Source organism: Mesocricetus auratus, unplaced genomic scaffold (assembly GCF_017639785.1).
Source record: "Mesocricetus auratus isolate SY011 unplaced genomic scaffold, BCM_Maur_2.0 Super-Scaffold_100006, whole genome shotgun sequence".
NCBI classification, from domain to species: Eukaryota; Metazoa; Chordata; class Mammalia; order Rodentia; family Cricetidae; genus Mesocricetus; species Mesocricetus auratus.
Genome location: NW_024429190.1, coordinates 31130517 through 31149198, shown reverse-complemented (window position 1 = coordinate 31149198; position 18682 = coordinate 31130517). Strand labels below are relative to the sequence as shown.

General features: G+C 38.6%; 1 protein-coding gene across 3 annotated transcripts in view; it reads left to right on the top strand.

Annotated features, from left to right (window-relative positions):
• Window positions 1-18682, top strand: part of Ppargc1a (PPARG coactivator 1 alpha) — a 640336-nt gene that overhangs the window by 603316 nt on the left and 18338 nt on the right. For all 3 annotated transcript variants that reach the window (XM_005068780.4, XM_005068779.4, XM_021226414.2), the window contains 5 exons: window positions 3699-3744; window positions 3854-3927; window positions 16476-17391; window positions 17909-18013; window positions 18172-18292. In XM_005068780.4, coding sequence (XP_005068837.1) covers window positions 3699-3744; window positions 3854-3927; window positions 16476-17391; window positions 17909-18013; window positions 18172-18292 — 1262 coding nt within the window. The remainder of the gene's footprint in view (window positions 1-3698; window positions 3745-3853; window positions 3928-16475; window positions 17392-17908; window positions 18014-18171; window positions 18293-18682) is intronic.

Below are 18682 nucleotides of genomic sequence, written 5' to 3'. Positions count from 1 at the left end.
GTGGGGGAGTGGGGTGGGGTCTTCCATGGACACAGGCTGAACGTAACCTATTTGGGAGATAAGCCGTGTGAGTAATAAATCCAAACGACACCTGCATTGTTCACTGCTTGGAGTGGGGCCGCAGGGATTACAACACCTTTGAGGTTTATACACATTTGGATTACTGAGATCACTGACGGTTATGTTGAGTCGCTTGCCAACTCTGTGTGGGGCTCTTTGATTTTTTCCCCTTTCAAGTCATGGAAAAAAATGGGGCACTGAAGATTTCCTCTGCTGCCTTGGGAAGCAGTAAATAGCATTTACGTAGTCTTTCTGACTAAGTACATTCTTGTCTTACTTTTAAGACCACCTGCTTTGCTCACAGATTTTACTTCGCGTATAAGAATTTGGAAACTCCCGATTTCCTCTGACCTTTATATTTAAAATATACTCCCTAAATTAAACAAAACATCTGGGCTGATTTTTATTAGTTGTATATGCAGTCAGGAGGCTGGTGCTGGAGAGGCAGATTCCGGTGATTTGGGGGAAAATCTCTCTTGGTTGAGATACAGTTTTCTCTCTCAACTCATCCCCTTCCAATTGTAGAAGTTCGGGATGCAGAAAGAGAGTTTGCTGAAAGTAATTGTTGCTTTAAAAATGCCAGTGTCTGCTTCCTACCTGAAATCCTGTTATAGACACAGACATGTTCTGTAGCAGCTAGAAACACCCCCATGTTGTGTTTCTGGCTCCTGCAGGATGGTGGTCCCTGTCTGGTTTGATCTATGATCATTTCATACAGCAGGTATGCTGCTGCTGCTGTTGCTGTTGAAATTGCTGCAGATGACGATGATGATGATGATGATGATGATTTTAATACAAATTTTTTCCTCAGGGTTTGTAATCCCTCTTCCTTTCTACCTTGGAGGACTTTTAGGAATTTTCCTTTAATGTTTTAAGTTGGCTCTCCATTAGGGTTTTTGTTGTTGTTGTTGTTGTTTTGTTTTTTGTTTTCCTTGCTGGATGGATCAAATCTACTAACAAACTCTGTCTGTCACTTGGGAGGATAAATTCAACGACATGGGACAAATTCCCTTCTAGTGTCCTCTGCCAGGATTGGCCCTTGTTCTCAATCTTTGTCATTGTCCTGTGGATTTTGTTTTAGCAGAGGGACTGGTGATGTTGAAGACTAAGGAAAAGGTCCCACTGGGCTTGGTGTAGTGAATGAGTGAAGAATCCATTGGGTTCCTCCTGACTAATTCCCAGCCATGCATTCAACTGGAGCTGAATTGAGAGTCTCTGGCTCTTTGAAATCCTCTGTTCAGGAATCTGATCAATTAGCACACAGGTTAAATTTCTTTCCCTGTCTCTTGTCTCACTTTCTCTTCTACTCTCTTTCTCCCCTTTCATTCTCTGTATTCCCTTTTAGAGTTTGAAATTTTCTTAAAATTCATTTACCATTAAATATTACCATAAACTTTTACAAACCATGGCACTGAATGATTAAATAGGTTCTTGGAAGAGGCATTCTCTGAAAGGGACCGGCTATATGAAGAATTTTTAAAATTCTGGTAAGGCTTAAAGGTTCATCACTGTTTCAAAAGAAAAAGAAATCTTATAGTTACTAGAAGACAATGAGAAATGAAGCCTACCCTTCGATTAATAACCAATAGGTGCTTACCTTTCAAGATTACTTAAGTTATTCAAATTAAAAAGTAGAAATCACACGAGTAGTCAGAGACCATTTTGAAGAGGACAGGTATGTTTCTGACTGGGCTTCATTATGTACTTTTGATTCCTTAGGATAATTGCCTAGTCTATGGTGTATGCTGGAGTCTCATTCATGCATTCATTCACATACATATTTATTCAAAATTAGCATCTACATGAAGCATAACTGTGAGGCTCCTAGCAGTCTGTGATCAGTCAGTCCTTGGAACAGCACCAGTTAAATTCTCTAAAAGTGAGATCAGTAGTCCTTGTGAGAGTGTACCTGTGAACCAGTGTCTTGCCAGGGGTTCCAGTCTGAGGGTGGCTAGAGAAAGGGTGGCTAGAGAAAGGGGTGGATCCTGCGTAGGCCTCTCATTTCCTGCTTGCCTCAGCATGGCTGTGACCAATTCTCTCCCTCTGTTGCTCTTGGAATTCCCTATACCTAGCTATCTGAATTTTGGAGACATTTGTATAAGTATTTAACATGGCCAGTTGTACATTCCCATTCCTGATTTTCAATGTACATTTATTGTGTGATTTATCTCACTGTTCTTAATTGGATAGTATTGTCTATAGAACCTGTGTAAATTATCCTGGCTATTAGCTAAATACCATAAAAGGGAGTAAAATTTGTTCATAAATTCATTCTTTTTGAAAGGCTGATTAAATTAGGCATACTCAAAAATTAATGTACAATCAGCTCATCTATCTGTATATATGTAAAAGCCAATTAATCAATGTACCTAATTTGTAGAAGACAGCATGAGCTCTATATTTCTGGATGCACATTGGATAGATGACATACTTACTATTCAATTGTTTAAAAACTAAATCCTAATCTACAAATTAAATATGTAAATATCATTTTTCATATAAAGTACCTTATTCCAGACTAATTTAGACATAAATAATATTTTTACATTTCTAAGGACCTTAGTTACTGGGGTTGATTAATTTATTTTAAAGTATATTGAATTCAATTCCTATTGGTAATAGGAGGAATGAAACATCTTAGTGTCTGATTCTTACAAGAATCAGTTTTATTGCCCTGTAGGCATTGTTTAGCATCTTTATGTCTCAGAGTATTCAACCATAAAGTAGGAAACTATTCCAGAGACCCTTTTTGTTACAAATCTATAATCTTCATTATACACGTAGCTAACTCTTTACCTTCTGAAAGTAATTAGCAAGAAAAAAATTGACAAAACCTTACAAACATACATACATTCCCATAAATAACTAACTATATATACATAATATATTTCTCATCATTTATTATCTTCTGCCTGCTCAAAGCACAAGATTGACATAGAGAAGCACTTAGCACAATAGAACAAGAAAATTCCTACTCTTGCATTTCTTGTTGAGAAAGGACATCAAGGAAGTAAGATTCTGTGACACTCAAGGATGGAAAAGAATACTTAGCTTTACAAAAAAAGTCTATTGATCTTTTAACTGACAAATGTGACAACTTCATGTGTCTATCAGATTTGGGATACAAACTCCATTTAAGCCATCCGGGTCAATGTCCACAATTTGTCATCATCTCTTGATGATGGTTATTGCTTGAGTCTCAGTCTCATAGAAATTTCCTATTCTCAGGGCTACATATGAAACTATGCATTTTAGGAGTAAAATCAACTGAATATTCATAACGTTCTGTCATCTTATAGTTACTCTGCTATTGCCTAGTGTAAACAAACCGTGTACTGATTTCAAATTAAAAACAGAAAACAATATTTCTCTTTGATGGCATGGTACAAATTTTTGTGTCCTTAATGAGATGGTGCATTTCTGGGAAAACTCTGTGTTTGTATGTGTTTCCTAATGGTATTGTACCAATTCAAATGTTGTTTGGAATTTGCTATAGCATAATGAACTGTTGTTTGTCCTTTAGCCAACATTCAGAGGTTTATTCTTACAGTTCCTGGTTGTTTCCTACCTTAATGTAGCAGAAAGTTGATCTGAAAAGACTCAATATTTTATAATTAGTTTCTTCTTCTTTCCTGTAGCCAAACCAACAACTTTATCTCTTCCTCTGACCCCAGAGTCACCAAAGTAAGTATTAAGAAATGCAAACATTTTCAGAAAGGGAAGGGGGTTCTAATACATTTGGCTACAGCAACTCCATTTCAGTTTGTTTTTATAAATGTGCCATATCTTCCAGTGACCCCAAGGGTTCCCCATTTGAGAACAAGACTATTGAACGAACCTTAAGTGTGGAACTCTCTGGAACTGCAGGTAAGCTTTGATTTCAGTTGGAACTTTTCTCTGTGAAATACATATTCGATGACAGGCTGTGTTTTTACCGAAATAGAGTACAAGTGGATTTGGATAAGAAGTCATCTGCAAAGTATCTTCAGCTGCTTACATAAAAATAAAACACTCCCCAAGAAGAGAACCCAAAAACCTTGAACTGAAAAATGTTTTAAAGAGACAACTTGATTCATTTTTCAGAACTAGCCCAGTCATTCTGATACATGGCTTTGTTGTGGATTCTTAAATAATACTACTTCAGTTTAAGACACCTAAACATTAGTAGGAGGAGAACTGAATAGCAGGGTGGTGATGGCACATGCCTCTAGTGCCAGCACTCAGGAGGCAGAGGCAGGCGGATCTCTGAGTTCAAGACCAGCCTGGTCTACAAGAGTTAGTTCTAGGACAGCCTCCAAAAGCCATAGAGAAACCCTATCTCGAACAAAACCCAAAAACCAAACAACAAAAACAAGACCCATGGACTAACTGAAGAATTCCTAGACAAACTTCTGAGTTGTTTGTAAATGGTGCTTTAGGTTGTAAATGGAGGCTCTTGACATCCACCAAAGAGTAAGTCTTAGAATGTCTAAATCAGAAAGTCCTTGGCTCTGGGTATTGCTGATAAGGATAAAGGAACAGTAAGTTAGACAAGATGCTTTGAACCAGAACTGTGGTGCCTACACGCACCACGGTCATTGTCGCTAAGTTTAATTTCACACTTTGAGTTTGCTAAATTACCTTCTTATCAAAGGTCTACTGCATGATTGCATGGTTTGGTCAAGCAGCAGAGTAGTTAATTTCATGGCATATAGTGTATGTATGCAGATGACACATATACACATATACAGGCAGGTATATATAAACATGCACGTATGCATACATTCACTTGTAAGCATATGATTAACTTTGTTTCTTTTTGTAATGTTTCTTTTTGGTTTTTAAAATTATGTTTATATGTGTCTAAGTGTGGATTTGCACACATGAGTGCAGATGCCTGAGGAATACAGGAGAGAACAATGGATCCACTTGGAGCTAGAGTTACAGGCAGTTGAAAGCTACCAGACTTGGGTACTGGGAATGAAACTCAAGTCTTCTGGAAGAACAATATATGCTCTTAGCTGCTGAACCATCTATCTAGCCTTTGTCTCAATTTCTTAATAAATTATAACTTATGTACATTAATAGAAAGAACTTTTGTGTGCACACATTATCTGTATGAGAGACCTGTTATTTGACCAGCAAAGACAAATACTGATGAGTTTCTTTGAAAAGGTGATAAACAATTCTTCATTTACCTTTTGCTTGTAACATATAAATATCCATTCAAATATCACATTTTTGTTAGAAGACAGTAGGCATGTCATTGAGCTTCAGTATACTAACCAGTATTCCATTGATCTTTTCTTCCATAAATCACTCTAATGAAATGTCATGGAGCTCTTCAATTTTTTTCATGTTTTTTGAGGTATGATAATCTGGGTACAATTTTTTTCTGGATTTTTTAATATTCCCAGTACTTTTCAATAACACACACACACACACACACACAGACACACACACACACACACACACACACAAACACACGACAGTATCTATTCTAGAAATTTACATTGTGCCTTTTAATATAAATAAATTGTCTATTCATTTATATAAAACTTTATCGTCTTACCTAGTACCAGTCCCTGGGCCAATGGACATTAGCAGGTTTGAGAAGATGACACCACTCTGCAACTCAGTAAAGTTCCAGCTGAAAGGGATCTATTAATTGAGAGTGTCAAGAACTTGTGGACTTAGTCTCTCTGTTTCTGAAAGGAGCAAGAGTGTTTCACTAGTTATGTACCAATGCTCAACTTTTGATTAAAGAAATATGTATTATTAGTATAAATAATGTCAGCTTATTAGAAATGTCACAAATATAATCTTCATAGTTCTAAAATGAAAATATTCATAGCATTGGTTTTTATAGATATATGTATGTAACTTATTTTGTGTGGTCAGTGAATGCTTATAAAGTTTTACAGCTTAAGTTTTCACTTAATATAAGCTGTTTTTTGTACCATCTCAAATTCTATCAGGATAAAGCAGTATTGTATAATATTCATTTAAGTAGGAAAGTAGAATTTTTTCTAAATGCTTAATTTTACATGTTTAGATTGTTTTATGTTATCGTTTTGAAATAGCACTGTGGGAGAAATTTTTGTACATAAATTTTTAAATTTGATTTTCTCAAAATAGATTTCTAATAGTTGTTATTGCCAAAAGCAAGCATTTGAATATCTTGGGTCATTCTGATACATAGTTACATTAATTTGCCAAATTGTATTTCTGTTTATAGCCGCCCTAGTGCTAAGGGGAGATCCATGGTCCATTACATCTAGGTCGATATTAGATGTCTTCATACCAAGGCATTTTCCTAATTTATAAATATGAACACATCATATAATTTGTATTTGTTTCATTAAAGATATTATGATATTATAAAACACTTATTTTTATTTTCTTCTTTTGTTCATTTTTGTGTGTTTTTTAAGATTTTGATTAGTTTAATATTTTTATTTTATGCATATTTTGCATGCATGTATGCCTATGCACTGAATGCATGTAGGGTGAGCAGAGGCCAGGAGAGCACTGGATCCCTGGGACTTGAGTTACAAGCAATTGTAAGCCACCATGTGGGGTGCTAGGATAGACTCTGAGTGTTCTGGAAGACCAGCCACTGTCCTTAACCTCTTAGCCATCTCTTTGAAGCGTATTTATTTACTTTTGTACTATTTGGGAGAAATGAAACTCCTTGTGCTTGCTAGGTAAGCACTGTACTACCAAGTTGCATTACCCAGCCCAAGCACTTAGTGTTAAACAATTTCCTTACATGTTTTGATTTGTAGTAACTTACTCTATGGAAAAGTAGGTAGAGATTATTTTGTAGATGCTATACATTCTTAACATTTTATATAGCACATTTATTTCTGTTAGAGGCTTTACATTCATATTATTAATTAAAGTCTTTCATTCTTTGTATCTTTGAAAGATTATTTGGTACAATGGAAACCAATTTTACCAGAATCATTTTTCCTCTCAGCTCATTGTTGGTAATATGTCTGGCCTTGGTGAGAATACAGTCAGTAAGAGGCATAGAGACAATTCCACGCCTTGTAGTGAGAAGAGCGTCCAGCCATACGAAATACAAATTAATGGTTCTGAAGTTTGACATAGTCAGAACTTATTGAGAAAATAATGTGCCTTGATAAGTGGCACAAAAAGAAAATAGCTTATTATATATAATGCTTGGGCACCTTTAAGAAAGATGAGCCTAAATGATGTTTGCTAAGCATGAAATCAGTAACTTCATAGGAAAGCTGAGCTGGAGCCAAATTGCATTATACAATAGAGAGTATTGGCATGAAAAGATGAGGAGTCACATGAAGAAGCTGAATGGTGTGGAGAGTGAAGTCTTGCAGTTAGTATAAAGGAGGAGTTGGGTAGAAAGGAGAATTTTATAGTGGCATCCATTATTGTGGATTTAGAAGGAATTCTATGTAGTGAGTGATGCCCACCATTTCCCCTCAGTAATCTTCTGTAGAACACAGTTCTCAGGGGTCAACATTGGGCATCACGAACCACAAAGGAAAAAGGGAGTCATCAAAGATCTCTATGACACCCCATCCCTGTTCAGGGAAGTGTTTGTACAGAAGATTTATAACGTTGAATACTGTTAAGTGTTGGAAGAAGTATCAAAGCAGAAGTGTCATTACTCCAATGAATAGCCTAGGTGATCCATTGAAGGAGCCTGAAAGGAATTGGGCTTTCAATAGGCTTAGCTGATTTGGCAAGTCTTAAGGAAGGAAACTATTTGCATTGGAGTTTGAAACTGGAGTGGAAGGAGAGAAGCAAGAAGGCAAAGACTCAAAGAGGTGGTCAGGTGGTAGTGTGTTTGGCATTGGCATGATATCAGCAGGAGACTGCAAGAAGGGACCTACACTTCATCCTCTTTTTCTTTTGATTGCTAAGACTTTTCTGTGCCCTTGGTCATTCTTCAGGTTTTATGTTATATTCCCCTCTACTAAATGAGAATACTGTTATACTCAAAGTAACAGAACGAAAGTAAAAATATAATATTTCCAGTATTTAACCACTTGTGCTCTACAAAAAAAATGGCAGCTGCCTGTTATCCAACTTTAATTTGAACACTTTACTTTATTAACAGCAAAGATAGAAATAAAAGTACACCATTATGATAAAAGAGACAGGCTATCTTAGTGAAGTTATAAAAAACCCACTTTTATTTTAGACAAGCTCAAGTTCAAGTCAGTGATGGAGTCTCTATGAGTGTTAAGTGAGACCGATCGTGACTGCCAGCATATCATACAGGCATTCAGTCCATATTAGCTTCTGCTAAGGCCGATGCACCTTGCTTCTCAAGTTGTCAAGTCTCATCTGTCTCTAACATTGCTGGTCTCTCTGCTACAGACTCTTTGGCAATCTCACATATGATATTTACTATTGTCTTCTATGGAACACACCAGCCTACTTCTGCTTCTGCAAACATTAAATAAATACTGCTTTGGGTACAGGTATAGGGTTTAGAAAATGGTGGCATAACTAACAGATATTTTGAATTCTATCAGCAACTACTTCTACTGCCGCCAATGCTGTTGATTCTTCACTGGCATTTTAAACACAATATCACTTTGACTCATTGCCTGTTGCATTATCTAGAAAAGCTGTATGTTGACAACAGTTTTCTGGTCAACCCTGGGTTCAAAGGAGCTGAGTCTGCTAGTGTAGATTTCTCTTCTAATTTTAAAGATAGTAGTTGATATCTGTTGTTAAATAGTTTTCTTTCCCCTTTCCAAGTGCCATTGATTGGTATTTGCTGCCAGAAGCACTGTATTGAGAGAGATTCTAAGGCCAAGTTTGTACTCAGTGGGAATGTCATGATCAATTAGTGATGTCTGCCACAGGTACAGCAGGGGGCAAATGGAATAGAAACAACATCCATACAATTAATTTGCTGATCTTTGATCTATGTGTTCATTCTGTTTAGTTGAGACAGAAAAGGTACATAAAGTTGGTATATGCACCCTCCTACTGTCTTCTTTTACTTTACTCTAAAATTTTTTGGTGAATTTCCCCAAACGTTTAAGTGGAAATGTAAAGACGAACAGAATTATAAGACCTCCCGAATAATGTCTGTGCCCCATCTGCAGCATCTTTGGGAGGCAGGAGGAATGAGAGAGGGAATTTGTTTTATTAGGTACTGCCAGCTGCTGTGACTTCCTTGTGGTTGTCCTACGCTAGTTTGTTGTGGCTGGGAAAAAAAGCTCTTTTCTTTTACAGGTGTAAAAACTAATTTGATTTCAAAATAGCTGTTGTTAGTAAAGCAAGATGAGAGAAAGGAGAATGCTCTTTTGCCAGAAGGCCGTTAAATCTATTGCATATGGAGATTTTTCAGACACTACCAACACATTTCTGTGTCTGAAATAGAAATGGAAAAGCACTGTCAACTTAACAAGGTGATGTCTTGAAACACAAGACATGTAGGAACTTGGTAAGGGACCAAAAGGACTGGTCCCTATCTTTTATGTGTATGCATATGTGTTTTGGTTATCACTATAAACATGGTAAAAGCAAGACAGTTGTTTTATAGTGGATAAAAAAAATGAGTAGAAAAAATAACCAGCTGTCTTTTTACTCTGAGACCTCTGGATTCTGACCACATTTTCTTCTGTTTACATATCCTTGGCTACATTGTTTTAAATGGAATGGACTTAAAACTAATTTGATTTGTTATTACTTTATTTGTTTGAAGATTTCATAAATGAGTACACTGTATTTGCAACATTTCCTTGCCCCCACAACTCCTCCCTAAGCCACCCCTCTAAATTTCATGTACTCTTCTTCAATAGTTATTGTTGTCACAACACACACATGCACACACACACACACACACACACACACACACACACACACACGGTACAAATAGTGTTGCTCTTACTTAGGATTTTAGGATTGAGGTCTCATCCAAGAAGAAAAAGAGGAAGAGTGAAAACAATTGGATGTACTCTGCTCAGCAGTGATTCACTACCTGTAGTTTTTTTTTCATACGTGGCTCCCTATGAAACTATTCTCTGTTCATATTGGCATGTTGACTTGTGCAGTCTATTCAGGTCTGATGCAGGCAGCCATATTGTTTAGAGTTCATGTGTTCCAGCTATCCTGCAATAGTCAATCTGATCTTCAGGCTCTTTCTGTCTCTCTGCCTCTACTTCCATGATGACCCCAACATTTAGGGGTAGCAGTTCTGCTATAGAAGTCCTATTTGGGGGTGGGTACTACCTGGTGGCTTATCATATGAATTTTGTGATGCTATTTATTTTTAACTGAGTATATTTGCTTGAATTAAATAACTAATCATTCAAAGTGTGTTTTAGTGAACTAGTGATTAAACGAAACACACATTAATGGATTAATTTCTAATTTCTTTTATTTTGAAATGTTTGACAGAAGAGTCTCTACTTTTCTAAAGGAAACATTGGCAGTGTCCATGCAGCATGTTCTTTTGGCAGTTATTTCTTCTGCATTTGATGTGCTTTGAGAAAAATAGACAAAAGCAGAATATAAACAATAGCTAGTAGTTTTACAGGAAAAAAAATCAAAAACTGCTACAAAAAAACCTGAAGTGGGCCAATGAGATGATTCAGTTCCTAAATGCACGTGTTGCTAAGCTTGGCAACCTGAGTTTGGTTTCTGGAATTCCCATGGTGGGGGGAGAAAACCAACTCCTGGGAGTTGTTCTCTGACCTTCATCCTCACATAAACATCTGTGCATATGCATACACATGCACTCATATGCACACATCCATGGGTCATCACACATGTACATTAAAATGAATAAATGTGGTTCTTAAAAAGGAAAGTGCAAAGTGACTTTGCAGGTTATTTAATCCATTCCTATTTAGGAAGAATCCATGAAAGGAAGACTTTGGGGCCAGTGCAGTGATTGGCCACTCTGACTGGCAGGCACGTTATCTTTTTGCTTCTATTTCCAGTCTCATTCATCTAGACCAGGGGTCTGTACTGCTCATTCTTTTTTCTGTTCGCTTTTCTGGAAATGATACTTTCCTATTGCCTGTTTAGTCCAAGGATAACAAAGCAACTTCCATCCTCATCTTAGCTTTGGGCTTTTATGTTAGATGACTTCAATTCCAGGTTCTCAGCTTCAGGTCTGTGGAAAGTACCTAAGGAACAATTAGTAATCACTTTGACTTTGAATACCACAAGATAAAATTGAGATGTTAGATTCCTTTTGTAGAAAAGTCTTGAAGCTTTTCTATGGAGTTAGTTCCATCCTTAATGATCATGATAACATGCAAAGTAATTCGTGACATCAGGCAGGGAATTCCCAGGCAGTGTGGACGGATGCCTGCTAGAGAACTGGATAATGTATAGAAGGTCTTACTGTGCCAAGTGTTAGTTAACACTTTAGTGGGTGGATTTTGTATTCCCCAAGGGACTCTTGGGAATGAACAAGAGATGGAGGACATCAGAGGAACCAGGATCAGCCAAATACTTTAGCAGTTGTTGGAGTAGTAGCTGCTGTCCCAGCATATCGGCCTTCTCTACACTCTCCCGACAGGCTCTTCCACTTCTGAAGCTTTAGGGTACATTAGAAAGACAAGATCTTCTTGTCTTTGAATTACCTTTTTTGCCTTGGTGAACTTCCAAGCTAACAACCCCTCAGTGTTTTTCCTTCAAATCCGAAATTGTCACACAACCCAAGTAAAATCCTGCTGTTAGGTTAACTTGGAAGTGAACTGCAGAGTTAGCAGGACATTCTGTGCCAGGTTGTAAACAGTGAACAAGAAAAAAAAAGGTAAGAAAAATGTAGCCCTGCAGAATTTAGGTGGATACCAGGGCTCAAGAAACAGGGCAGGAGCTTCATCATTTATTAGAGTCATTCAATTAAACAAACAAACTCCAAAGAGAGCTGCTCAAAGAAAATCACTCATGGCTGGTAATGAAAACAAAACAAAGCAAAACAAAACTTGTCTCTGACTTTTTTGCTTTAAATAAAAGGGCTGTTTAAAAAGATGACTTGTGGAGTGTGTGCCACTTCTCCCCGATCGGCAGTGCACAAGTGCAGAAGTGTGAGTGATGTAGAGGTACTTGTTTATTATAGAGCACATTTCAATGCAGTAATCATAAATATTGCTAAGGTTGTGCTCTGTTGAAATATGACCTACATACTCTTGATTGTTTGTGTTACGTGATTTGTCTGACACCCATTACATTCTGGGTAATAGCAGCCATTTGTTGCTCTGCACAGCAGGCTCTTTTGACAAAAGAAAATAGGCAGCAATAAAAAAGCTATAGTCTGAATTACATTCTGCACGGAGCTGCACTGCTGAGAGTTTGTGCAAGTGTCTTAACAATGCTCTGAACTGCCTCTTGTCAGCCTTCAGCCTGTAATGGCCATCTGTCCTCACATAAATCTGTCAAAACCTGCTAAGTTCAAGAGAGAGCATGGAATATACCTTGTACTGTCAACACCAAAATGTACACATTCTCCAGAAAAATCAACACGCAGGAAGGGAGCCAGAGGTTATGGGAGGCATTAGCACTGTTGATTTAGGCTTGTGGCATGAAATTGAGAGTCCAGCCATTAGTGGAAAGATGAGCAACGGAATTGAGCATTGAGGAATTGAGTGTTGACCTCTCCTGTACCACAAGGGAAGAAACTGTGGGCAGAGCATGCCAGGTTAGAGAAATATAGCTGATTCAGAGGCCAAGAGGGGTAACCTGTCCCATCAGCTATGCTTAAAAGTTTGACACAACGCTGAAAGAAACAAAAAAAAATCTTCTTTGTGTTTTTGTTTCCCTTTATTTTGCCTTGGGTCTCAACTATATTTGGAAATAGATTTTCAATTAAGAACTGGGTAATACAAAGTCTGTCATTCATGAGATATCTCAGTCTTGTGCAAATTGCTCTCTGAATATGGGGCTTTTGATAAAGAGTCTAAAGAAAACAGTGAATTATCTAAAATCTTTCCCCTGCTCTTCCTGCACCAACAGTGAACTGTTCTCTGATGAGCAAGTAGGATTTGACTCAGCACGTGATCTGAGCAAAGATTCATAGCCCTAGTGTGTTCACTCCCAGCACACATTTGGTTTTTCCTAGGGCATTTCCACCCGTTTTAAGTATATCTAAACAAAACAATTATTTGAAAGTTAAAAGAATTCCCTTTTTATTAAAAGCAACCGTGATATCCCTGGGTGTGCATGCTGTCTTTGAAACACTGGCAACCCGTGTAGCATCTGGCACACAGTAGGTGTGTTGTGGATGTCTGTTCAGGAGCAAGAGGCTCTCATATCTGTAGGACATTTAAAAAAAAGCACAACTTTGTCTTTCACTGAAAGGATGTACGACCAGGGAATTACTACATCCAAGAACAATTGGAAAACCACTTATTTAAACAATAATGAGCTTAGATACTAAGACAAGGGTTTCAAATTTTCAAGAGTAAAAGAATTTCTATATTTAAAATCCCTAGATAGTCAAGGTATTTTTAGAGCTAGCCTCTCTTTTATAGTGGCCTAATTTGGCATTTCTGAAGTTCAGGGTTTCTTTTTATACATCTGGACTGTCAGTCAAAACACAGATATTTGGAGTAAAGGCCACGTGCTACACAGATGTTCAAAGACCTTGGTTCTCAGTATGTGGTCTGGGAACCATCTCATTAAAAATTTGCAACCAGCTTCCTAAGTGACTCTGAGGCCACTAACATGTGAGACCAGTTACTCAGAAAAAAAAAACTGCAAAAATGAAAATAAGCAAAATAACCAATAGAGAATTAAATGCAGGCAGTATCCTACAAAACACTCTCTGGAGAAAAGTGACACAATTCTCATTTAAAAAAGACAAATGCAGTACACATGAAGTGAGCCACCCAACTCGAGTCATTAGAACAGAAAAAAAATCCTTACCATAAACTGAATGAGCATAAAGAGATTTATGTAGGTGGATTCTGGGTGTTGAATGGCATTCTCTTCTCAAGGGTCACTTTTGGGGGTTTATTTGACTGGCATTTGTTGGCACTTACTCTGTTTACTCAGCATTAAATTTTGAGTGTGTGTTGTATTGCATATGTGTTGCATAGGCACTTGTTAGTGTTGGCGTGTGCCTGTGTGTGTGTGTGTGTGTGTGTGTGTGTGTGTGTGTGTGTGAAGGTACACATTAATGCAGGCACATGAGGAAGCCAGAGGTTAGAATTAGATGGCTTCCCTCAGTCACTCTTCACCTTTTTATTTGTTGCTTTTAAGACAATTTCTTACTGAATTTGAAGCTAATTCGTGGTCCAGCCCGTGAGTTTCCAGATCCTTTTGTCCCAATGTCCATCACTTAGAGTTACAGGTACACCCTACCACACAGACCTTTTACAGTGGTGCTGTTAACATAAACTCTGGTTCTCATGTATATGCAATAGGCACTTTACTGGCTGAACCTTCTTCCCAGTCCCTCATCATCAATTTATGAACACCTTTGATTCTAATGGGGACTATTCAAGAACCTGACATCTCTTTTTTTTGAGTGTGAGTACTTTGAAATGTGTTGTGTTGGTAACCAAAGATAACCAAGGATAAAATTCTCTATGTAAGAACAGCAATACAAAGTCTAAACAAGATGAGGAATAGGAACTTCTTAGTCTAGAAACAAGGCATGTTCTTTCTAACAGAGAGAGTAAAAAGAGCATGTGCCTCTGCCGGGCATTGGTGGCGCACGCCTTTAGTCCCAGCACTCGGGAGGCAGAGGCAGGCGAATCTCTGTGAGTTCGAGACCAGCCTGGACTACCAAGCAAGTTCCAGGACAGCCTCCAAAGCCACAGAGAAACCCTGTCTCGAAAATCCAAAAAAAAAAAAAAAAAAGCATGTGCCTCAATAGAACAGAAGTTTTATACAGGAAAATGTAGCCTACAGCAAAAAGCGAGCATGTGGACAGGGCCGGCTCCTGTGCAACTCAGATGTGCCATAAGGAAGAGTGTCAGTGTCTGTATTCATTTTATGAGTGTCACTCCCACTTTCTCCATGGAGATAATTTGCTAAGCATGCTAAAAATTGCATAAGATTGGGCCAGGATATTTTCTTGGAGGGAAAACATTAATTTCTTCAACATCTTTATCATCAAGTAGGAGAATAAAACAGCATCTTCCTGTTTATATCAAAATTGCATGTGACTCCCTGTGACCTACTTGGTTCTTGACATATTTATACTTTTTTCCAGCAAGGTAGGAATTTTTTCCACCTTGAAATGCACAGTTGCCTTGAGTCTCACCCCAGGCTTGTTAACAGACTGGAAACCTTGTATTTTTTTCTGCTGAATAGAATTCACTCATCCTCCTAAATAGAAAATCTATTGTAAACTAAACTGTTCCCTTGTAAGCATAAAGTCATTTGAACTGCAGCCTGCCCTCCTTCAAATTTTCTTGGACACTGAGCTTCACAACAATTCTTCCTGGGCAGAACAGAATGAATTAAGTTTATTCATGGATAAGACTTAGAGATAACTGTTATGCCTCAGACTGTCCTTCCTTAGCTTCAGAATTTTCTGTAGCAAGGCAAGCAAGGCACCAACCCACAGACACCCCTGTCTTTCTTTATTTGTTATTTATGTGATTAGCTGCTGAAGCTTGGAGTCATTCAGAACTTCTGTGTCTTGCTCTCAGTGACAATTTGCTCTAAATAAAATGGTCCTCTGGCATGGAGATATTTAGAGTCACTTTGCACTTAGTTTTCTGTTGCAGAACCCTATTTTAGGCAGAATATATTAGTTATGCTTACAAGAATGTATTATACCTGCATTAGCCATGGTTTACTAAGTTAATGAACTGTGGAGACAAAGACTCATTGCTGTCAAGTCATGGAGAAGCTCTGGTTCCCTATATTCAGCTGGGCCAACTTTTTCAAAGTTGTCCATGTATGTCATTCCTACCCTGACCAACATATGCAGTCATTACATTTTTTAAAAAAATATCTCCCCAAGGGTAGCTTCTTGATTGTTCTAATAGCCTTGATTCACTTTTATTTTCCCTGTAGCATTCTTGACTGACAAATGCTGCTAAGGCTGTTCCATGGTTCTCAAGTCCCACACATTAAATGCCTTCAAGTGACTCCTGCAATTCCCTTGAAAATGCCGGGTTTGGTGGCACCTGCTTCTGGGGCAGCTGGCAGGGACACATTCCTGTTTTCTAGGCAGCAGGATTTGTTAGCATACAAATACTATGAAATACAAAATATCACAGCTCTTGCCTGCTGCCTGGTATTGTCCATCCGTCTTTTGCTAGGTGACAGGAACTTAGGAGAAGAGTCCATTTGTCAGAGCTTGTCATTAATTTAGTTTCCTCTTTCTTCACTCAGTTTTAGCCAAAGTTTGAAATCTAAGAAAAATTAGGGAATGTGTTCATACTCGAAGAACATTTTCTCTTTCTCTTTTCTCTCTTTATTTCTCCACATTTCTTTTTGGTTCTCTTTTGTCGTAGGCCTAACTCCACCCACAACTCCTCCTCATAAAGCCAACCAAGATAACCCTTTCAAGGCTTCTCCAAAGCTGAAGCCCTCTTGCAAGACCGTGGTGCCACCACCATCAAAGAGGGCCCGGTACAGTGAATATTCTGGTACCCAAGGCAGCCAATCTACCAAGAAAGGGCCGGAGCAATCTGAGTTGTATGCACAACTCAGCAAGTCCTCAGTGCTCAGCCGGGGACACGAGGAAAGGAAGACTAAACGGCCCAGTCTACGGCTGTTTGGTGACCATGACTACTGTCAGTCAATCAATTCAAAAACGGATATACTCATTAACTTATCACAGGAGCTCCAAGACTCTAGACAACTAGACTACAAAGATGCCTCCTGTGACTGGCAGGGGCACATCTGCTCTTCCACAGATTCAGGCCAGTGCTACCTGAGAGAGACTTTGGAGGCCAACAAGCAAGTCTCTCCCTGCAGCACCAGAAAACAGCTCCAAGACCAGGAAATCCGAGCTGAGCTGAACAAGCACTTCGGTCATCCCAGTCAAGCTGTTTTTGATGACAAACCAGACAAGACCAGTGAACTAAGGGATGGCGACTTCAGTAATGAACAATTCTCCAAACTACCTGTATTTATAAATTCAGGACTAGCCATGGATGGCCTATTTGATGACAGTGAAGATGAAAATGATAAACTGAAATACCCCTGGGATGGCACGCAGTCCTACTCATTGTTTGATGTGTCGCCTTCTTGCTCTTCTTTTAACTCTCCGTGTCGAGATTCAGTGTCACCACCCAAATCCTTACTTTCTCAAAGACCCCAAAGGATGCGCTCTCGTTCAAGATCCTTTTCTCGACACAGATCGTGTTCCCGATCACCATATTCCAGGTCAAGATCAAGGTCCCCTGGCAGTAGATCCTCTTCAAGGTAAGGTTGTCAAAATCTACCCTGTACTAAAGCATTTCCTCAGAAGTCAGAAAAAAAAATTCAACCTCAGGGTTGATCTTCTGGTGTCACCCAGCCAATTATCTGAGTCTTGTACATCCCCCACCCCTTCTCCATGTTCTCTCACATACCTGGTTCTGAGCACTCTACACTGGCCAATCAGAACACAGACAGACATTTGTGAGAAACTTGCTTGTGAAACTTTTTCCATTACCTACAAAGCAGTTCTGTGCCTGGTGAGTTGAGATTCATGTAAGGTAAACATGACAGCATAGCCACCCCGTGAGCTATGGTAAAAACAGTAAAGGACACAGAGAGGGAATTGATCACTTCTTGGTCTCTGGTGTGACTAGCTGATGGGAAATTGTCACTGGAAGATCTTGCTTTTAAGAAGAAGACAAATCATACAGCCCTGAGCTTCCAGTGATGTTCAGTGGTCCTGGTAACTTGGGCTAAGAGCCAGTTGCAAATGTCCTTTTGGTTTTCTCCTCTCTCCCAGATCCTGCTACTACTATGAATCAAGTCACTACAGACACCGCACACACCGCAATTCTCCCTTGTATGTGAGATCTCGTTCAAGGTCACCCTACAGCCGTAGGCCCAGGTAATGAGGGCTGTCCCTTTCCTTCAGTTTCCTTTATCCCCTCCTTTAGATGGCAATCATTATCCTCAAGCTCTTCTTGTCCCCTCCCCATATGATAATGTATTTTTTTTTCATACAAACGGTAGAGGTTGGCCTAATGATGAGGTTCTCTTTCCCAGGTATGACAGCTATGAAACGTATCAGCATGAAAGGCTGAAGAGGGATGAATACCGCAGAGAGTATGAGAAACGGGAATCTGAAAGGGCCAGACAGAGGGAGAGGCAGAAGCAGAAAGCAATTGTAAGCAGTGTGGAGCTAATTTCATTTCTTCGCTTTTCTTCTGAGACATTTTGGCGGGAGTGGGGGGGTGGGAGGTGGGGTTGGCAGACTAGACAATAACTGAAAATTAGTATTTTGTTAACAGAAAAATGTTCCAATTTTTTGCTTTAAAGTATCAGAGTCTTAAGGTCCTTTTATTTGAAAAAATGTTGTCAGTGTATTTCTCATTACAGTTGAGTTGTGAAGTTCATTAGGTTTCTCAAGTTTTGTTTTGAATAATGAAGAAATGGAAGGCTTCTTGGGTCTGATAGGAGTTGGAAAGCATGTGGATTTTTTTGTTTGTTTGTTTGTTTTTTAGCAGCTTCCTGTTACTTCTTTCTTTTAGTGGGACAAGAGGAGATTCCAGAGTCC